Consider the following 22,674-nt stretch of genomic DNA (forward strand, 5'->3'; position numbering starts at 1 on the left):
ATAGCTGTACAAAATCCAAAAATGTTAGCGATAAAAAAAGGCTTTTTTGAGTTTTCATTGGAAAAACAACTAATTATTATTAAATGTTAATTACCTTTAAAAATGCTGGGAGCAGCCGCCATTTTTCCTGTGAATCAAGACAATAAATAATATCAGAATTCCGTGCTGGCAGTCACAATATTTTCACAAGAAGTTATTTTAATGTACTGAAAATGATCCCCTTTATCACAGTAAGCAAAAGAAAATAAATGAAAAAGAACAATTTTTACATTGCAACCACTTTTATGGAAAGACCACGTGCCTATGCATGTGTACACACATACAAACACATATATACACATATACAGATATAAATCACAGACTTCTTAAATAGAATATACTTTAATTTCTTCTTGATGACTCAAGATTCCAAGCACTTTTCATTTTTCTTTTACTCTCATGACACTTCCGGAGTAAGCAGGGTTTGCCAGTTTGAGAAAGGGAAAGTAAGTTTCAGAGCCTCTAGTAGGGAATCTGGATTTCTCAGCCCCAGAGGAGTTCTGGCTTCCTTCTGTTTTCTCTCAGTAGTACCTGGTCAGAGCTCAGGGCTGCAGAAGGATATCACACGCTGCTCCCCTGCTACTTTAAACAGCTGCAAACTGCCACGCTTCTTAGGCCTGCTTTCACACCTTCCTGAGGTTGTAAAAAGCTTACCACGATAAGACTCTTCATGAACGGCATCTAATCTGCTAATGGAAAATCTGACAAATGGTGAGAACTGAGTCTAAAGTAAGAATACAGAGTTTCTGAGTAAAGGCTGAAGGATCATGTAAGACCTTGGAGGAAGTGTAAAATTTCTGACTTTGATTAACAGACGAATTGGATGGTTCTGAGCCGAAGAGTGACAAGATGACATGACTCCCTTCAACTGGCTCACTCTAGCTGCTGGGCTGAAAACAGGCAAGGCGAGAAGCAGGGAAGTCATACATGAGTTCACTGCAATCCTCCAGGCTGATAACAATGCATGTTGGGAGAAACTGCTGGCCAGGAAACACCACGTGAAATTAGAGCCAACAGGATTTAATAGTAAATTAGATGGAGACTCTGAGGGAAAGAGGCGTCCAGATTGATACTGCAGAGTTGCCATTTCTGCCGATGAGAGGTGGGGATGCTGTCAGGGCAGCAGCTTTAGGTGCTAAGGGCCATTAGTAGTTTGGATGGGGACATGCTAAGTTTGAAATATCCACTAGGCATTCAGGTGGAGATGTGAACATAGACAAGAGACGGAGGAGTCTGGAGGTTGGGAAGAGAGAGCCCTAGAGATCTAAATCAGGGACAGGTCAGCCAACGGGTGGTCATTAAAGCCAAGGAATGGAGGATCACCTAAGGAGTGTAGGTGGAGCAGAGTTCCATGACGTGAGATCAAAAATGTCCCAACACTTAGAGATGAGAAGCAGAAGGCACATCTAGCAAAGGAGACTGGGGAGTGGCCAGAGAGGGAGGCAGACAACCTGGAGAAAGTAAAAACATTTTTCAAGAAAAAAGGTAGGTGGGGGTATAGGGTATGTGGAAAATCAATTTTGCTGTGAACCTAAAACTACTCTTAAAAAAAAAAAGTCAAGTCTGAAGGAGAAGGAGGGGAAGAGATTCAGGCAAAATTGATCTAGCAAAAGGTGGGGTAGGGGAGATGCAGCGTAGAGAACATTTTCATCACTACAGAAATCTCTACCTTGTACAGGGCAGTAGCTGTCTGGGTGCACCTAACTGTCAAGACTAAAGTAACTAACTCGGAGTTCCCGTCGTGGCACAGTGGAAACGAATCTGACTAGGAACTATGAGGTTGCAGGTTCAATCCCTGGCCTCGCTCAGTGGGTTAAGGATCCAGTGTTGCCATGAGCTGTGGTGTAGGTCACAGACATGGCTTGGATCCTGAGTGGCGTAGGCCGGTGGCTATAGCTCTGATTGGACCCCTAGCCTGGGAACCTCCATATGCTATGGGAGTGGCCCCAAAAAGACAAAAAAAAAAGACTAATGTAACTGAACACTCAGTACTCATGCTTTTACTGTAGGTAAATCCACAAAGAGGAATGAGAGAAAGATCAGAAAGGACCACAGGAGAAGAGCGAGAGAAACAGGCTAGAGAAGAAAGCAAGGCCCAGAATGAGGAAAGCCTTACAAACATGGTAAAAACTGTAGATTCTGCACTGAGAGCAATGGGCAGACTGACGAATTTTAACCAAGGGTGCAACATGGTCACATCTGTGTGTTTAAACTGATGGTTCTGACTACAAAGCAGAGAAGAGATGGGAATGGGACAAGTCAGGAGCCATGGAAGTAAAAGATGACAGTGGTTCGGACCTGGAGAACGTCAGGAATGAGGTTTCAGAATTGAGTAGAATTCATAGTCGGGACCCTGAAGATGGGACAGTGGTTTGGATGCAGGAGGCCAGGAAAAGAAACTGTTATTCCCGATTCAGAAGACTGGAAATGTGGTACTGGTCCCTTCACCGCTGTGCAAATTCAGACAAGAAACAGAAATCCTTTAGGCTTATTCCTGCAGCTCTCCAGGCCAGCAGTCCAGTCAGCAGGTAGGGATGAGGATTCTGGAGTCTGACTGCCGGAGTCCAGAATCCTAACAGAGTCCATCACCTAACACCCTTCTGACACTGAGTTACTTACTGAACCTCTCTGGGCCTTAAAAAATCCTCATTGGTTGGAGTTCACTAGTGACTCAACCAGTTAAAGATTCAGTTTCTCACTGTTGCAACCCAGGTTCAATCCCTGGCCCAGGAACTTCCGCATGCCGAGGGCAGACAACGACAAAAACCTTCATTGGCAAAATGGGGGAACAATACTTACTTCAGATGATTAAATAACATAATTAGGCTTGACCAGAGCCTGGGTAAGTACTCAGTAAATGCTGGCTCTTAAACAATAACTCTTAAAGAGTTAAAATCCATTATTTAAAAAAAATAATAATAAGGGAGTTCCCGTCGTGGCGCAGCGGAAACGAATCCAACTAGGGACCATGAGGTTGTGAGTTCAATCCCTGGCCTTGCTTAGTGGGTTAAGGATTTGGTGTTCCCATGAGCAGTGGTGGAGGTTGCATACAAGGCTCAGATGTGGCATGGCCATGGCTGGGGTGTAGGCCGGCAGCTGTAGCTCCAATTGGACCTCTAGCCTGGGAACCTCCATATGCCGCAGGTGCGGCTCTAAAAAAAGACAAAAAAATTGTTTTTAATTAAAAAATAATAAAATAAGGAAAAATAAAATCCAGTATTGCCTGATGAAGATCAGCAGTGTACTGCAGGGACTTACAGACCGACTGACTCTAAGTCCTTAATTTGCCCAATGATTATAAAAAGATTCTTATGATCCAATAGTTCCACTGATGCTGCTAGTCATTCTCATTACATCTGTCAGCAGCATCTCACTTCTGCTTCAGAGGTCTAACAAAACCATTCCTAATCAGGTCCTTCATCTATCTGTCACCTTTAATCTCTCCTCCTCTACTTTTCTTCACTCCAGCACTATTAGACTTTTTTTTTTTTTTTTTTTTTTTGTCTTTTTAGGGCCACACCTGTGGCACATGGAGGTTCCCAGGCTAGAGGTGGAATCGGAGCTGTAGCTGCTGGCCTGCACCACAGCCACAGCAACACGAGATCTGAGCCTCGTCTTCGACCTACACCACAGCTCATGGCAACACCGGATCCTTAACCCACTGAGCAAGGCCAGGGATCGAACCTGCATCCTCACAGATACTAGTCAGATTCATTTCCGTTGAGCCATGATGGGATCTCCTGGACTTAATTCCTCAAAAACATCAAATGGTCTTGCCTCTGGGTTTCAAATGTCCTCTTCCTTCTACCTGAATCCCTCCCTTGACTATTTCTCCACTCCCCCACTCCATGCCAACTAAGATTTTGAGGCCCACAGAAGCTCTATTACCTTTGCATAAAATAAAAATTATGGTCAACAGCTGAACTTCATCAGGCAGCTCACTGTAGAGCAGATATCCTTAACTTCCGTGTATCTGATTAAAGCTACAGGGCCACTCTCCAGAAAACACCTAGGCAAAATTTGGAAGAAATTTTCCGGGCGTTCAAAATACTCCTGCAGCCCAAACTTGAGTTCTGGTGACAGGGAGGGATTACTAGTCTGCGATTCCGACGACTTGGTTTTACCACCACAACCAGCTGTGGGACTTGCCCAAACTGGCCTAAGCTCCCTGGAACTCATCATCCTTTATAAGCCCGCAAAGATGCGATACGTCCTCCAATGCGGTCAAGGCAGTCCTCCCCTGACAACGCGGGAACACTAGAAGAGCCCAAATCGAGAGCGGGGCACTGGGCCGCTCAACCTGCGTGGCAGCTGACGTCTCCCCTGGGCTCGCCCCTTCCATGTGCCAGCAGTGCCCTGGGCGCGCGTGGATTTCTGAGCGTGCGCTGAGTGCTGGGCATGCGCAGAAGCCGCGGCCCGCCCCCCTCGCCCGACCAGAGCTCTGGGGGCAACGCCTCTCGGGGACACGTCCCGGCCCCTTCCGCTCCCCGCGTGCCCTCCCCTCACCTCTACAGTCGGGATGGGCGCAGCCAGCTGCTCCGGCGTCAGGTTTCCAAACTCCTCCGCCAGCACGTCCATGCTGCTCAGGACGAAGAAACGAGCAAACAGAAGCCTCACGTGTGACTTCCCGCACCAAACGAACCGCGAGAGCCGTGGTGAGCGGTGCGCGGAGGCCTAAATGGTCCCCGCCGCCCAAATTAATTGGAGGCGTAACAGAAAGGTTCCGACTGAATCTAGTCGGAACATACAGTTGAACCCGGATGTGGTTAACGGAGCTGGGAAACTGCGCCCCCTGGTGTCGCGCGGAAGTCTCGCCTGGATTGCCTTAAACCCCAGCTGACAGATTGTCAGCTCTCCCATGACTGAGAACCGCAAAGCATATTGTCGAGTTTTTTTTAATAATTCAAAGAAAAGGGTAAACAGATAATTTGCACCACTTGAGCCACCTAAGTGTAGAGTTCATTTAGTTTAGCCCAAAACTATATATATGAAAAATAGGAAACTTGCCAAAGGAGGGGATTGGTTTAGAAACTTGAGGTACCTGTGTGACTGAAACCATGTGCAAGCCCCTGTGTCCTTGTGTTTTGAAGTAGATCCCTTTTCCTTTGGCCTCCCCAGCCTCCTGTCAGTCTCAAAAGACTGACTCAAGAGTTAATAATTAGGAAAAACTGTTAACAGTAAAAACTATTTGAAACAGTCTCCATTATTTTATGCCCTGACTTGCTTGACCCATTCCCTTCCTCTCACTGGCTTTTCACAAAAAGGATTTCTTTCTTGCTTAGCTGCTTTCTTTTACTAATGATTACTTTTTTTTTTTTTTGGTCTTTTCTGGGGCCACACCTGTGGCATATGGAGGTTCCCAGGCTAGGGGTCTAATTTGGAGCTGTAGCCACCAGCCTACACCGAAGCAGCGCAGGATCTAAGCAGAGTCTATGACCTGTACCACAGCTCGCGGCAACACGGGATCCTTAACCCACAGAGTGAGGCCAGGGATCAAACCCGCAACATCATCGTTCCTGTTCAGATTCGTTAACCACTGAGCCACGACAGGAACTGCAGCTAATGATTACTTTCTAGTTAAGAGTTACATTGCCCACCTGGTGTCTTCTTTTCCTTGGAAACACTCACCTCTTGTAAGCCATCTTCATTGCAGAGAGTAGGTCAAAGTGCAATAACCCCAAAGACCACCAGAAACTGTCACAGGACCACCTGAGGCCAGCCTGGATGACTTTGAAATGATCTATGGCAGGAGAAAAATGCAGGCATCCTAATCCTTATCAACAGCCTTGGTTTTTTGTTGTTCTTGTTGTTAGGTTGGGTGGGTTTTTTAGCTAAACTTTTAAAACTCCTTGCTATCCCCTCTCAAGAGAGGACACGGTTTTGAGCATGTTAGCCTGTCGTGGCCTCCTTTGCCTGGCAAAGCAGTAAAGCTCTTCTTTCTGCTTCACCCAAATCTCTGTCTCTAAGACTTAGTTGGTACCTATGAACAGAGGCCAGGTTTCAGCTACATGATGGACTGTTATATGACCATTAATAACCACAAAGCAAGGAGGACTTAACTCACCTAGAGAGTAGAGCATAACAGGACAGTAATTAAGACAATGTCATATTCTGAAAGGACTAGACAGAAGATCCAGGAGTAAATACCAGCAGAAATTTATTATGAGAAGATGTCATTTTAAATCAGCGGAGGAAAGATGGCTTATGCAAAAAAAACGATGTTGGGGATTTTCGTTGTGGCACAGATCGTTAAGGATCTGGCGTTGTCACTGCAACAGCTTGGGTCATTGCTGTGGTGCATGTTTAATTCCCTGGATCCCTGGCCCAGAACTTCCACACACCGCGGGTGCAGCCAAAAGAAAAAGAAAGGATGATGCTAAAACTGCTGATTAGCCATTTAGGAAAAAACATACATCTAAGCAAATCCTGTGTGTATTAAATTAACAGAAACTTAGAAGAAAATATAATTGAATACATCCATTAGCATTGAGTGGTGACTGCTTTCAAGGATGGTAACAGAAATCATAAAGAAAAATATTCATAGATTTATTAATATAATTCTAGCCATAATTTTATGGTTCCATGAAAATTTTTAAATTTTCCAGGAGTTCCCTGCTAGCTAAGTAGGTTAAGGATCTGGCATTGTCACTGCTGTGGCTCAGGTCATTACTATAGCTTGGGTTTGATCCCTTCCTGGGCAACTTCCACATGCCATGGGTGTAGCCAAAAAAACAAAAACCAAAAAACCACTTAACTGTATATTTGTTAAATGGTTGAAATGGTAACTTTTGTGTATATTTTGTCACAGGAAATTATGAACATTTATCAATATGCATTTGCCATTTTCTCATAGTGAATGTATAATTCTTGCACCAGCGTAGATGGTCTAATTTCTAAATTAGCTATTTCAAGTAAATTCCAATGCCTGTATTTTCTCAGTATTGTTCTGATATCTGAAAGGAGGGGGAGAAGGGAAAATTAAAAGAAGAATCACACCCTGCTCTTAAAGTTCTTATCGTTTACTTAAAGAGATTGATACCCTTTCGTATCATCCTTGTCAGCTATCATAGAGAAACATATTTAGAATCTAGTCTGGAAGGGACCAGGAAGCGATTTCTCAATGGAACAAATCTCGAGTTTGGCCTAAATGTATTGGCTTTCTCTTCCAAAGTGTGCTTTGCTTTCCACTCTCAGGTGGGCGCTCCAACTTTGGCATGCATCTGAATCGCCTGGAGAGCTTGTTAAAACAAGCAGCTTTCCGATTCGTAGTTTGGCAGTTCTAATAAGTTCCCAGGCGATGATGCTGATGCTGCTGGCCCAGGGCTCACAGGCTGGGAATCACTCTCTAACATAAGACTTATCACTCAACCGTATCCTCTGTTTGTGTGTCTGGCTCTCCTTCAGACAAGGAGCTCCTGGAACAGAGATTGTCTTGTTTGTATTTTCAGGTTCTTACTCATTGTTTGTTCTTGAATAAAGCTGTATTGAATAAATGTTTTGAAATAAAAATACGCAATGAGTGATAAATTCAATTTCATATTTCACATTTTTTTAAAGTCTGATTTTTTAAGTTTCTCTTGAAAAGAGGAGAATCTGTTAACAGCAGTCCCAGAGTCCTACATGGGAACAATTGATTGTCCCTGAGTGGTGGCTGCCCTTATACCACAGCTGCCACAATCCTTTCCTTATTACAACTGCGGGGCCCCCAAGGTATGATGTCCTTCTGATTCCCTAAGGGACTGGATTTTTAGAACCAAAAAGCCAGGAACAGGAGTTCCCAATGTGGTGCAGTGGGTTAAGAATCCAACTGCAGTGACCCGAGCTGCTGCATAGGCTTGGGTTCGATCCCCGGCCTCGTGCAGTGGACTAAAGGACCCAGCATTGCCACAGCTATGGCATAGGTGACAGCTCTGGCTCAGATTGAATCCCTGGCCCAGGAACGTCCACATGCTGTAGGTGTGGCAAGTAAAAAAAAAAACCACACCAGGGAGAGTCTCCTGATTTCCCTGTTTTCCGCTGTCACATCCTTTTCCTGAGGTAGTGGTACAAAAAGACTTGGTGGTTTGAACAGAGGGCTGAACAATTTTGGAAAGGAAATTGCAGGAAGAAAAGTGGTTAACATCTTGGAATACTATCCCGTCATCTAGGTATAAAGTGTTGTGGTTGTCCGATGAGTGACCAACACCATAGCTATGGGGAGGAGCACATTGGGCATTGGTTATAGAAGAGCAAGAGAAAGGAAAGAGCAGAGGTGTCCAAGCTGGGCCCCGAGAATATCAGGGAGCCCTTCTGTTGACTATTTACTCTTTGCCAGGCATCAGAGTGGCCACTTTCTGTGCATTCTCTGATTTAATGATCAAAGGGAATAAGTAAGGTAATCCCCACTTGACAGGTGAGGAGATGAAAGCTCGTAGGGTTTGAGAAATTGGCCAAGGACAATTGGAATTTAAATCCATACTCATCTGACCCCAGAGCCCAGGCTTTCAACTAGTCTATCATGACGAAGACATCAAGAGAAAGAGCCTGAGTGGTGGCTGGGGGTTTTAGAGTAGTTAATGCTACATACTGGCACCTGAGTGTGTTTCTCCCGCAGGGCTTGTCTAGGGACGTGTCTATAGATAACCCTAGAGAGAGCCACTGAGCCCGGGCAGTTATTGTCCCTCACACCATGTTAAAGAAATGAGACTTTATTCTGAGAGGCTTCAACTTGAAGATGCTAGAAACAAAGGATAAAGATGACCCTCTCATCTTCAAAACCTTGGTGCATTTAGTCTGGGGGAAAAAAAAAATGTCATCCATCTGATTTCTATATCTGAATAAATTCATAACAGAACCGAGAAAGACCAGAACAATGTTGGAGAAAGAATAAGGGCTCTTCTGCCTAAAAAGGCAAGGGCAAAGGGGGATCCTTGAAGTCCATCATTTCACGAACAAGGTGAGGAGCAGAGACAGAAGCCTCTACTGTAATCAGAGAACATTCTGCATTTAGCAAGGCTGGACGGATGGTCCAAAACCTCTAGGTGCCTGCCTGGCCCACAGGCTTTTCTCTGAAAAGCCTTGCTTTGTGTCATGTGACCTTATGATCCTGTCAGAACTGATAGGGCCAGTAACCTGCTAAAGACAGCTTCGTAAAGGAGCCAAAGCAGCTGTCATGAGACCCCCACATGAAGCCAAAAGTGGTGGAGGGGGTGTCCCTACTCACTAGTGACAAATAGACCCAATCATATTCTCTCTCTGGGGAAGTTTTCAGTTAAGACCAAAAGGGAGGGAGCACGGAAGTCAACACCAAGTCAGAATTTGGCAGCGTTATGAAAGTGAGAAACACTTTTGACTGAATGGCCTAAGGAAACAAACAGCAAAGAGTTAAGAGCACATGCTTACGGTTAGACTCTTTGGGGTTCAAATTCACTTACCAGCTCTGTGACCGTAGACAACTTCCTTAACCTCTCTGTGTCTCATTTTGCACATATGACAATAATGATAGAGCCTGCCGCACAGCGTGTTGTGCAGTTATATGGGAATATTTATATAAAGTGCTTATACCATATATAAGTGCTTGGTTGCTATTATTTTACTAGATTCTGAAAGAAAAAAAAACTATATTCAGATTCTCCGCCATGCCTGCAAGTACAGCGGCTGAGACAGTTTCCTGGGTTTCCTTTCTTCTTCATAGAGTCCTGCAATAAGTCCCTAAGTCCCTTTCCCTTGAAAGCCGAATGAGGGTAACATACCAAGCTTAGACATGAAAAGATAAAGCTTCGCTTCAAAAATAGAGAACAAGAGGGCACAAGTTGATAATGCGGGCGTGCTTTCCAAAAGGTTAGATTAAATCACGGAGAATAAAGTCACACCTGATTACTAACTCAAATTAGAACACGTTAGGTTGTGTCACTCTCCTCTGAAGTTGACATCAAGGACAATAACCGCAGCTTTCTACGTACCCTTGAGTTTCTCTGCCAATGACAATATTGGGTTTAATGAACCATGGTTGTGATGGGATGTGACAATTTCTGGTCTTATGTACTTAAGTACTCGATCATCACATCTCACAATACTAAAACCTCTTGAAGCCTGAAAGAGATTTAGGACTAATGAATTAGTTATTGTAATGGATTCTGACCACATTATGCTTTAGAGTTTGCAGACAATTTCAAATACATTATCTCATTCCATAGTCACAATAGCTCTGTGAAGCAGGCAGGTACGGTAGGAAACGGATGTTCAGGGAGATTAAAAGACTGGCTTGAGGTCATACAGCTATTAAGTTAGTAGAGTGCCACAAAAAGGTGGCACTCGCCGTGCCCATGGCAGGGAGTTTCCTGGTGGTCTAGTCGGTTAAGGATCTGGTGTTGTCACAGCTATGGCTCGGGTCACTAATGCAGTGTAGGTTTGATCCCTGGCCCAGGAACTTCTGCCTGCCATGGGCATGGCCAAAAAAAAAAAAAAAAGAAGAAAGAAAAACCCAAAAGCAATGTACTGCATGCCCATGGCATACTTAGCCCATCAGCCACAGAATTCTTTACCACTTATCCTGGATTTGGCTTCAAAATCCTCTCAACACAGTGCTCTACTAAAAGATCAGGGAAGACACATGATTTTAAACTTATTTTCACGCAAAGAGGATTCATAGGGCTTATTCCAGCAAACTGGAGGGGTCTGAGGTAGAGGCTGTAATGCTTACCTATTCCCAACACCTGGGCACATCTTCCTGCCTCTGCCGCTGAAAGATGGGGCCAGGTGATGGAGTTTTGGCCAATGCACCATGCATGCAAGTGGGCAGTCCTTGGCTTTCCTTATCTTCTGAGTGATTAAGGAGATGCTGAAGATGTAGGGACCCACTGAGTTACCAAATGGATGGAAGTTGGGTCCCTGAGAAGGTGAATGGAGCAGGGCCCCCAACACGCACACACCAACCTACCCTACACTTGAAGCTACGGTTTGAGAAAAGTCTATGCTGAGGCCATGGTGACTTGGGAGCTATGTGCTCAGCAATTCATCTACATACACCAATAAAGACTGACCTCACTGACTCTGCCCTTTCTGGGACCATCTTTTGGTGTCATCCTCAGAGGCGATGCTCAATTGGGTGGTCTCAGCACACATTTCTCCCATTCAAATTTTAAAGACCTCGTGAATGTGCACGATGGTGGATTTGTTTTTCCCCTTCTGCCCCTCAGCACATCCTTCCTCTCTGGAAGAAATCCCCAGTTGGGTGACCTTGGTGGGACCAGGGGAGTCTGTGGGTCAGTCTAGAGCCTGGGCCCCCTGACAGAGATTCTTTCCACTGAATGTTGATATCTGGGACTTTAAATCTTGAGCAAATGAGGCCAAGCAGCAAGGACAGTTGAGAAATCAATCTCTGAAGCCAAAGCACTGAATCCAGCTTGGCTCAAGTCCCACACTTTCATTACTTTGGTTCCTACCCATTTTCCAAGCTCAGTTCCCCAGATTAAATAGATTCTGTGAGGTCCTTAAACCTCTCCAATAAACTCTGTGCTCTGTTTGCCAGAGTCCATTTCTACTGCTTGTGTCATGTGTGAGTACCTGCATGAAAATGCACACAACATACAACATTCTAGCACCAACAGCAAGTGTTCATTGCCAGGCAATCTTTCCAAAACCTAAATTGTTTGTAACCTCCTGTTTCAAAAGATTTGATGATTCTTTATCTCTTTCAGGACAAAACCCATACATTTGAGCAGGACATCCCGGAAGCCTTGTACCTTTCTTGTTTCCCCTCTCATCACTTTCCCTCCTCTGCAGGCTGGTCCTTGGGCTTGCCATTTCTCTACACCATCGTGCCCACTGTGGACTTGGCCTCTTGGCAAGTTCCTGCCTGTACGTCATGTTTTAGCTCAAGGATGGTCTCCATGAAACAGAGTCTGGAGATTTTTCCTCTAACACTACATGTACCTGTTTCATAGCCTGAATTACACTTCCATAATTGTTCAGAAATTTGATCTTTTTACCAGATTATAAACTTCTTTGGAACAGTACCTGTCTAGTCATCTGTGTATCATACACATAGAATACCTCTTGGCACACAGTAGTTGCTCAATAGGTATTTGTTGAATGAATGAATGAATGAACATGAGCTCTGATGATCAGCAGGAGAATCCTCTAAAAGAGCTGCAATCAGGACTGACTAATATTCCAGCCCTGATCTACTCAAAGGTGGTTTAGAAAACAAAGAGGCATTGGCTATGTTGAAATAATTTTTAATGTTTTGAAATTTAATTAGAGCATACCATACGTGTTTCAGCAGTAGAAGAATGAAAACATGGGTATGATATTTCATAAAATTGACATTACGAAACAAGACTAGGTTAAGAAAATTCTCAAAAGTAGAGGTAAACATTTAAGTAAAAACCAAATAAACAACATGCTAAGGGATAGGATTTTAAAATCCTAATAAATGGAGTTGCCTAAATCCAGGCTTGAGACATTGAGATTTATTTTGCCACTTAAAAAAAAAAAAAAGCTGAATGCCCTTCATTTTAAATGTATTTAAAAAAATGTTTCCACATTGTTTTCCTGCTGGCAACTACACTATAATCAAATATATAAGAATACCAGCTGGATACCAATCTGATAATAAAAAAAGTACACCACCTGGTCTTCCTGGTTAAGTATACAGTTCATCTCAGAAAGTGACAAAAAGTCAGGCTACACATTACCTTTCTATGTCAGACCTTCCCTGCCGTCCATCCAGGCCCCAAAGGGAACACAGCTGAAAACGACTTCAACTTAAGAGAAAATGAAAACAAAAATCTATAGCACCTTGTGGTTTCTAAGCATCCCGAAACAGGGACAGAATGGAAATACAGGAAAAGGGAAAAAGCGGGTAAGACCAATGACGTGTTCTTCAGTGAAATTCCACTTACACACAGCTGCTCGAATGGAGAGAACGGCTGCTTTATGTCTCGGTCATCGTGACAGAAAAAAAAAAAAAGACTTTCACAATTTCCTTGAATTTTGGCAGAGCCCTCCGAAATGTAAAGATTGAGACAACTTATTCACGCAATCATTTCCTAGAACTTTTTCAAATAATTAGGGAGCACATCTTGGTGGAAGAGGTCGTCGTGAGGAAGAGGGGGTGAGGGAGAAAGGAGTATTTTACCTCCTACCTCTTCTTCCCACCAAACTACTAAGGTTCAGTGAGTTTTCAGAAAACCAAACCATCAAAAAATGTTGTATGCAAATAAAGCACTTCCCAGACTGAGTCCACCCAAACGGTAGTGCCCCGCTTAACACTTCAGAAGGACGGGATTCCAGGACAAGCAGATTTCTCTCGAATCTTGATGACTGGTGCCAGCCTGGCAAAGGCTAATGCACAAGAATGGCAAAGGATGATGATACTTAGAAGAACATCTTGGTCACAGCAGGGCAAGAATTTAATCGGCACAGAAGGCATTTGCTAGCACATTACATGGTTAAAAAAAAAAAAAAAAAATCCAAAGTTCTACTGTTTCTTTTTCAGATGGGAATTTCACCGAAAATAAGGATCTCATTTTGTCAACTTCTCTTCTTACAAGGAAACCAATTCAAACCACTCCGGCCTATGTAAAAATATTAAAATCTTATATAAACCTTACCAATGGCCTGAGAAATGCCAGGACATTTACAAAGAGATGTGTGCAAAAATTGTTTCCCTCAGAGGGCAGGATAAGTTGCAAGAAGAATCTACCCTCTAGAATAAAATTTTAGAAGGAGTTTGTGCCTATTTTCACTAAACGAACAAGGGAGGTTTTATCGAAAAATTGTATGTAGCTTTAAAATGTATTTAATATGTTTAAATTCTAGACAAATACTGACAATTGGTATTACAAAATGTGATTTTGGTATGTTGTAGAATATGAGGACCTACTGTGTAAGTTTCTACTACACATTAATAAAATTGAATTATACATTTCAAATACAATTATCCTTACTTTGCATCATTTATTCAGTAACATTAGTGCTGCAGAAGACAAGTGCATCTCATACAACTTTCAACCCCTTAAAAGCTGTACCAAAGTTAAAAAAAAAATCATTAGGTTTGATAGTGACAAGTGAGGAAATATAACTCCTTAAGGGTTGAATGAATAAGCCTGATATAAATGCATAAGAAAACATTCACGAGTATTATATAGGTAATACAATTCATTATAAATTGCTTTCTGTTCATTAAAAATGTTTCTTTTGAACTTGAAAATGGTGCACAAATAGAGTCTATGAGATGCACTCGTCTTCTGCAGCACTAATGTTACTGGTTTACACAGATTTGGGCTAACACTGTCCCACAGACAGGCCTGAGAATGTGCCGCGCCTGTAATGCCAACGATGAAAACAGGAGGGGTACCTAAGTGCTGGGTTTCCAATCTCTTATCCAATGTCAGTTCCTCTTTAGTTAGTAGACGATGAAGCATCCGCCTTCCCCGTGGCTTCCTCACTGAAGAGCAGCTTTCGGAGTATATTTGCATAAAATGGTCCATAAACTTGTTTGTTGAGATTCACAATGTTTGCATATTGAGAGCCTAGCACTTCCAGCTCCTGCTGAATGACAGTGAGGCCTCCTGGCACAGGAGGCATGCATTTTTGAGGGCTTGGCAGACAAAGGAGGCTTTTCATGTATAGCTGGATTCGTTTATCTGGGGAAAAGTAAGATATCTTTATTTATTCCATTATTAAAGCACAAATTTTTTTTTTTAAATGAGAATAGTGGAGTTCCCACTGTGGCGCAGCAGAAACTCAAATCCAACTAGGAACCATGAGGTTGTGGGTTCAATACCTGGCCTTGCTCAGTGGGTTAAGGATCCGGCGTTGCTGTGAGCTGTGGTGTAGGTCGCAGATGTGGCTCGAATCCCACATTGCTGTGGCTCTGGTGGGTGCAGGCCGGCAGCAACAGCTCCAATTTGACCCCTAGCCTGAGAACCTCCATATGTCGCAGGTGCAGACCTAAAAAGACAAAAGACAAAAATAATAATAATCATAAATAAATAAAAAATAAAATAAAATGAGAATAGTAATTTTGGTAGGTGGCAACAATATTCTAAATTCTTTACCCCTGCTTCTATCCATGGCCTTTGCAAGGTAGCCTTGCAGCTTTTCCCATCAAAGGCTGGAGCCTGTTGCCCCAGGCTTTGAATCAGGGATGGCCTTACAACATGCTTTGGCCAATGCAGAATGCAGCAGAAGTGCTGCTATGCTGTTCTGTGCTCAAGAGGCATGGTTTGCATCTGCTCTCTCTGCCTACCACCCCCATGTGAACAAGAGACCACACTGAGGGAAGGCCAGCTGTTCTACCTGAGGCCACCCAAACCACCCTAGAGCCCATCAACCCCCAAACACTTTGGAGGGCCCAGGCAAGATCAGCAGAGCGACCTACCCAAGCCACAGCTGACAAGGAACGCACGCGTGAGTCCCACAACTAACCAGTTGCCCCCAGAGACTTGTAGGCAATGACAGATGGAGTTTTCGGGCGATCTGTTATGGAGTAATAGATAACTAATAAAATACGCACAGCACTTTCGGGGGATGGGGGGTGGGGACTCTTTTACAAAAACTCAACGTCCATAATGTTGGTCATGTAGGTACTAATGCTGAGTTTGTAAACTGACACTGCCAGTTTAGCCCAAAGAGTGTTTCTTAAAAATCACTTAATGGAGTTCCCTTGAAGTACAGTGGGCTGAGGATCTGACACTTCACTGCAGAAGCTTGGGTAACTGTTGTGATGCGGATTTGATCCCTGGTCCAGGAACTTCCCTGTGCTATAGATATGGCCAAATAAATAAATAAATGAACTATTTAAAATCAGGGGGTTTCTTCTGGAAAAATCTACAGATTTGGCAAACTTAGGGGCCCAAATTAAATTTCCACATCAGGTTTGAAGCAGTCGAGGTGGACACCTGCTGACCTGTCCTAATTAAAAAGAGTATTCTCCAAAGTATCCTGGATTGAATAGTAAGTTATATATGGTCACCCTCCATGGGGCCAACAATCTGGAGGCTCTGAGGAAGGGCCACCACAACTGGCACTGCCTTCATTCCTTCTTCCCTGTTTCAGGGCATCTGCATTTGAGACTACTTCACAGAAGCATGCACATGCATAAATAAGCTGCAGTGGTATTGGACAAACGGTATTGGACAAGCCAGACCTGCTCGAGCCCACACTGCTCCAACGAGGTTCTCTGGCTTTGGAAACAGAAGTCTCACAAATAAGAAAGCTTATGAAGGAGAATACATGCTGTCGAATGTGGACAACCAGGACATTACTGAAACTCTTATCTCCTAACACTTCTCCCCAAAATCATATGTTCCATCCAGATCTGTCCTGGAACTCAAAGTCCCCAGTATCCCACGCCCATCTCTTGGCCCAAATTGCTTCCTCTTCCTAGAATACCCTTCCATCTCACCTCCTCTCTGTCCAAGTCAAGAGCATCCTTCAGCGCTGACGCCTCCTGTGGCTTTCCTCAGCATCTGTTAGACTACCACCCCCATCACTGTTCCTTGAGAATTTATCTCTCTTCCGTCTTAGACAGTGGGCTCTTGGGGGCTGAGAGCTCTTTTTTTAATTTTCATATTCCTGGTCTGGCATATGGCAGGCCCATCGTAAGGGCTGACTGAATCAAAGTGAGAATGGAAGGAAAAAGCTCTATAAAGATAACCCCTAAACTGAAAAGGATGGGAGCCAGGGAGGGATGGGGCTGGAGAAGCCATCAAAGCTGACTTGGGCCTTATCCATAATTTGTCCACAAGAAGAAATTATTCATGGATGTTTCACTGGTATAATTGAAAATTACTTTTCAAAACATAGGTGACTATCAGCATGCAAATTATTTACACAGCAGGTAATCGATAAATAATTGTTACCTGGTTTTGGTATACATTTGAAAAGAGTTCATTTGAAAGAAAACTCCCTTTCTAATGATCTTTTTAAAAGGCAAGAATGTAGTGGGAGTTTTAATCCATTGTAAACAAACAGCACATCATCGAAGAACAAAAGAGAAACTCTGGGTCATACCATGAACGACTTGGGAGGAAAGTCAGGGCTAGATGGGAGTGCTTCTTCTGTCCCAGGGATCCCTTTAGTGCTTGCTGGATTCGAACCCCTCTACAGGCAGGGAATTAAGAGCAAACTGTCTCCTCAATTTCCTGTTAGGCTGGCTGCTCGAGTCTCAGGAACCCAGCTCTATTTTCATCACAGATATGGCCCAAACACTCTTCCACAACACTGTTAAAGAATGAAACTCTTTCGAAACTGTTATTATGCTGATAAGTGGTCTCGGTGGACAGAGGAGACTGTTTTTAGGCCAAGACTGCAGTGACAGAAGTGTCTGCCTATCTAGGAGCAGCCAAACCAAGCCCCTGCCAAAGACATGCCCTTGGCTTCCAGAGCCCAGGGAGAGTCACTCAAGTGACTCATTCAAGTTGCTTGGCAACAATACTTTGAATGAGGTTAAAAAAATACTTTAAATTTTCAAAAGAACAGGAAATTTGGAGTGGGGAGGGCTGGGTGGAAAAAAGTTGCTTGACTAGATTTTTTAAGAGGCCACCTCGAGGTGGGGCATCTTCTGGCCCCCACCTTCCACTCCCTCTCACATTGCAATTGTTTCCCTTATCTAACCAAGGGCACAGAGGATACCCGGGTGCTCAGGCCACCCTGCCAATGAGCAGCAGGGCTCCAGCTCTGACCACAGTGCCCATCAGAGGAGTTAAGGATACCAATCAGACAAGCTCAGTGGGAATCCCTGCTCCGCAACCTGCTAGTTATGTGAGCTCAGGCGAGAGCTACTTGACTGCTCTAAGTCTCTAGTGCACTTGCCCATTCCACAAATGTTTATTAAAGGCCATCTCTGGGCCCAGCACGGGACAGGAAAAGAGCAGTGAACAAACATGCAACCCGTTCTCCTGAGGCCTGGGCACTAGTGGGGGACTCTTGGTATGTGGCAGAGACTGCAGAGGACCTGCCCCCTTCCTCTGAGGAGCACAATCTCCCAAGCACTGGCTGTACGGCTGGACACTACAGGCTGTGAGGACAGAGGCATGTCGGAAGGGACTGCTGTACCGGGAAGAGCTGGCTCGCAGGCAGCTGTGGTTATGCCGTGTGTGTTACCGGTGCCCCCATCACCCAGCAGCCCACATGCTGCATCAAAATGGCTCTTTTCTGGAGGTGGGGTTAAAGCCTTGAGCTATTAAGTGGCCTGAGTGGCCTAGACCACCAGCATCCCATGTCCCCAGGGATAAGAATGGGAGAAAGTATTTAAGAGGCTCAACTAAATAATAACAAGTATTTGCATTCTTAGGGAGTCAGATTAGTCCTGATCATTAGTATATTCTAATTCCACACTCTTTTCCTCCATCTGGTCCATTCCTTACCCTCTGGAGTAAACACTTGCTCTGTGTTCCCCACCCTCCTCTCCCCTTCTTACGGCCACTGCACCCTGATTTTGTTTGGGGGAAACCATCTCTTCCCTAGTTTCAGACCAGGTGTTACCGGCAAAGCTGACTCACTTTGGCTACAGGAACTGAATACGTGTCTAGGGTTTAAGTTCCTTTCCCACTGGCCACCATGACTGAGTCAACAATGGAACACAACCACCAAATAGAGCCAGTGAGCCTCAATTCTAGGGTCACTGTTTGAACCAAGAGGGGAGGGAAGCAGACTCTTTTATTTTATTTATTTTATTTTTATTTTTGGCTTGACTTAAACATGGAAAGATATAGGCTAGAGCTGAAGTCCTCTTGTTGTGTTGGGAAGAGACCTCTGTGGAGACAGTCAGCCAAGAAGAAGGCAGTGCTGAGGGACCAAAGCGGGGAAACCAGTCCCTGAGACACAGTTTGAGCTCTGATGAAGTTGTACTGGCAGCCAGTCCCACTCTGCTCCGTTCTGTTCTATGAGCAAGTACATGCCCTTTTTGCTTAAGTCACTTTAGAAGGTTAGATCTCTGTCACAGGTAACAGAAAAGGCCCTGATACATTCTCCATTTTCCCAACTCACCAGCACAACCTGACGATGAGATATTGACTTTCCTAGCAATGAAGTAAAAAAAAAAAAAAAAAAAAAAAAAAAAAAAAGCCCATCCACCATGGGTCTCAGTTTCACAGACGGTTTTTTGTTTGTTTGTTTTTTAATTTCACCTAGAAGAAATGGAAAATTCTTACAAAGGTACAGCCTTCCAAGACTGAGCCAGGAAGAAAGAGAAAATATGAATAGACCAATCATGAGTACTATAATTGAAACTGTGATTTAAAAACTTACATTTATTTAAACTTTTATTCTCCGTCTCTTTAAGGCCGACCAAGACAGGGGCCTCAGCTCACTAGGCTGGCTCCCAGCAGAGCCCATGTCTACGAGAGACTGCCAGCTGGCTCAGAGCAGAGCGCTGTACTGATCTAGGAATTTAACATTACTGGCAGCATTACATCATTTTCTCCATAAAAACCTATCAGCCAGGTCGTAAGGTAGAAGGGCCCTAAAACACCCCCCACTCTGCTACATGTACACAGAGGAGCAGCAGCGAGTCCCACACCTTTGAGTATCACTCCTTTCTTTATATTTTCTATATTTATTCACCAAGGGAAGCAGGTAATCTGTTTAAAACTCAAATTTGAGGGACACTTAACATTTGCCAAAACCAGCAGGGTAAAGTAAATTGGAATCGAAGCCGAAACCAATAAAAAAAACCTGAGAACCCACCAATCAAGGACCAGACAGGATTGTCCTCTTCTTCAATGCTTGAGAATTGACCTACAAGATTAGCTTGAACCTCAGCATTTAAAGCAGGTAAACCCCTCTCCATCAGGGTCTTGTTAACCTCAACACAAGTCTGAATACCGATGGAATTCAGGACTTCCTTCAAGTTAAAGGTCCTACAAAACATGAAACAAAATTCCATCAGGGATACTTTTTAAAAGTTCAGCAGTTTTTTGCTTGCTTTTTTAAAAAAAAAATACCAATTTGTTTCAAATGTCTACCAATTTTCTCTTGTAAAGACAAGATTACCTCTATTATAATGAGCTTAGAAAATAGTAACTCCTCCTAACTGCCAGCCTTTAGATGTAGCAGCTTTTATTTATTTATTTATTTGTTTGCTTATTTATTTATTTATTTTCTTTTTAGGGCTACACCCTTGGCATATGGAAGTTCCCAGGCTAAGGGTCAAACGGGAGCTGTAGCTGCCAGCCTACACCACAGCCACAGCAATGCAGGATCCAAGCCACATCTGTGACCTACACCACAGCTCACTCATGGCAATGCTGGATCCTTTAATCCACTGATTGGGGCCAGGGCTCAAACCCACATCCTCATGGATACTAGTCAGGTTTGTTACTGCTGAACCAGCATGGGAACTCCCAGATGTAGCAGATTTTAAATGCTTAAAATCCCTCAATTCTGTAGGTAGTATTCAAATAGGAAGGCACAGACAGAAAAACGTGGTCCCTGAAAATAAGTCTGCAAGTCCATTTTCAGGCAGGGCTTTCAGGGAAAGAAAATACCTATTTACTTCTTAAAATAAATGCTTTGGTCTGAGTGGATTCATTCATAGATTTCTTTTTAATATGCTTGGAAAATGAGGTGGAATCAATTCCTTTATCTATGCCTGAGCAGTAAATCTCCAACATAGTAGTAAATCAAAAACAAGAAATGAGGATATTCAGAGGCTAATACCATAAAGACAAATTACCTAAAACTCTTGACCTATCATGATGGAAGAAGCTCATTCCTATTGTTACTTTCAAGTAACTGATCAATGATCCCAGGCATATAGAGTCCAGAAAATTGTAAAAGGTAATTGGCAGTGGGCGGGTTATTTAATAGGCAAGGAAAAAGAATTAGAAATAGCATTTGTTGGGTCTATGCTATTGGGAAATGATGATTGAAAATTGCATCTCACTATTCAGAAAGGGTCTTTAAAACAACTTTGTGCAAAATGGGAATTAGAAAATAACAGAAGGGGGTATGGAGTGGGGGAATTAGACAAAACAACAAAATAATCAGATAGGCAGAACAACGATAAAGAAGATGACTTAACAACTAAGCAGTTACATGTGCCAGACACCTGCACTAAGTGCTTCACATGAATCATCTTAAGTTCCCACACCTCCAAGGTAGGAATAATTATTCCCTCTTGACAAGTGAGGAAGGGAGACTCGGAGTGATTCAGGATCTTGTTCAAGGGTACATAGCAAATGAGCATCAGAGTTAGGATTTAAACCCTGCTTTGCTCAACTTGAAAGCCTGTCCTCTTAGTAACTGCTTTGCTATATGCTTTACATTAATACTTAGGCAGTATTAGGGGTTCACTAGAAGCTTAACAAATTAGAATTCCTAGAAAACAATGGTTACCTACTGTGGGAAAATGCTAAGGTGAGATCTACTGCAAAACTAGGGGTTTCTTCTCATTATAGGTCTTGGATCCTAGAATGTGAAATAAAAGAGGGTGGCGGGTCAGCACCAGAATCACTGTCACAATAGAACAGCTGCAAGCTCAGGTAAGCCCTCCCTGATAGCATCCACCATGTCGTTGGTAATTAGGGACAGGCAGGCCAAGGCTCAGGCCTTGGTTTTCCCTTTTCTTGGTGTGTAGACCAAGGCGATCCTATTCTCACCCTGCGCTTCAGCTCAAAATGAGAACTTTGGATGCTGTAACCACTTGGGCTCCTTTTGGCTTATGAAATTCTAGGGTGTTATCAAGTTATTTATGTGCTAAGTAATGGGCAGAAGGGTGGGAGGTTAGGTCTTTCTCCCTTCAAAGAGAGGAATAAGCAGTACAAGTCCCAGAAAACACCTGAAAGGGGACCAGCAAGAGGAACTGACCCACATGAGACCCATGGAAACATCCAGTCATCGACTAAGATTGACGTGGCCAGGATTCCCCATAGGATGATCTAAATGCAAAACTGAAATACAATTTCAGTATTCAATGAAGGCTTGATACAGGAAATGAAAAACAAAATTTTCATTGGACTTGCAGAAGGACAGAGATGTCACCATTTCTCTGAAGACCTCATAGAGGCTGGATCAGTGAAGCTGGTAAACATTTCACTGCAGGAAAATGATGGAGTTGGAACAATGGACTTGGAAAGCCTCTTTGATAGGGCATTCTAAACACTGAGCTTGGTAGATCTCTGGGGTTTTATTTGTTTTTTTTCCACAACACTGTCAAAGAAGAGCCTTTGCACACACCCACCCTCCGTGGAAACACTACACTCCCCCTGGCACTTGTTATGGAACAGACCTCTCCTTCCTATGGTAGGACATCTAAGTCTTGAGAGATATTAAAAGAAATTCTAGAAAAGGAAGTGTAAGCTAAGCTTCTCTAAAGCACTGTCCTGAGTATCACATCCAGACGTGCAAGGTTAGTCACGTGCTCTGAAACACCTGCAGAGCCGTCATACAAGGGGGAGCAGATAAAAACACTTGGGACTTACTCTTTGTTCATGCCTTCAAGTAGAACAGCTGAAATCCTTTTCAGCTTGATTGCAAGCTCAGGTAAGCCCTCCGTAAGAGCACCCACCATGTTGTTGGTAATTAGGGACAGGCAGGCAATCATTTTCAATTGATTCAGCTTTTCTGTCAGTTCCTGAAGACGTGCTCCATCTGTCATGAGCGTCTAGCATATTTATTTAAAATGTAAAAATAGAAAGGGAGGCT

The 22,674-nt window shown here is 43.6% G+C and overlaps 2 protein-coding genes across 8 annotated transcripts in view; both read right to left on the reverse strand.

The window, feature by feature from the left end:
* POLR3B (RNA polymerase III subunit B) overlaps window positions 1-4,811 on the reverse strand; it is a 121,577-nt gene extending 116,766 nt beyond the window's left edge. The window contains exons 1-2 of one of the 3 annotated variants that reach the window (XM_021091574.1): window positions 4,546-4,811; window positions 95-127 (exon numbers count right to left, since the gene is read on the reverse strand). In XM_021091574.1, coding sequence (XP_020947233.1) covers window positions 95-127; window positions 4,546-4,617 — 105 coding nt within the window. In that variant the 5' untranslated portion in view covers window positions 4,618-4,811. Of the gene's footprint in view, window positions 1-94; window positions 128-3,927; window positions 4,394-4,545 lie in introns of those variants that run through there. The other 2 variants (XM_021091576.1, XM_021091575.1) reach the window with 2 other exon arrangements.
* Window positions 12,242-22,674, reverse strand: part of TCP11L2 (t-complex 11 like 2) — a 53,295-nt gene continuing 42,862 nt past the window's right edge. For 3 of the 5 annotated variants that reach the window (XM_021091578.1, XM_021091577.1, XM_013988238.2), the window contains 3 exons: window positions 22,452-22,633; window positions 19,717-19,889; window positions 12,242-14,669 (listed from right to left, as the gene is read on the reverse strand). In XM_021091578.1, coding sequence (XP_020947237.1) covers window positions 14,425-14,669; window positions 19,717-19,889; window positions 22,452-22,633 — 600 coding nt within the window. In that variant the 3' untranslated portion in view covers window positions 12,242-14,424. Of the gene's footprint in view, window positions 14,670-15,406; window positions 15,505-19,716; window positions 19,890-22,451; window positions 22,634-22,674 lie in introns of all 5 variants that reach the window. The other 2 variants (XM_021091579.1, XM_021091580.1) reach the window with 2 other exon arrangements.

The sequence above is a fragment of the Sus scrofa genome, chromosome 5 (genome assembly GCF_000003025.6).
Source record: "Sus scrofa isolate TJ Tabasco breed Duroc chromosome 5, Sscrofa11.1, whole genome shotgun sequence".
NCBI classification, from domain to species: domain Eukaryota; kingdom Metazoa; phylum Chordata; class Mammalia; order Artiodactyla; family Suidae; genus Sus; species Sus scrofa.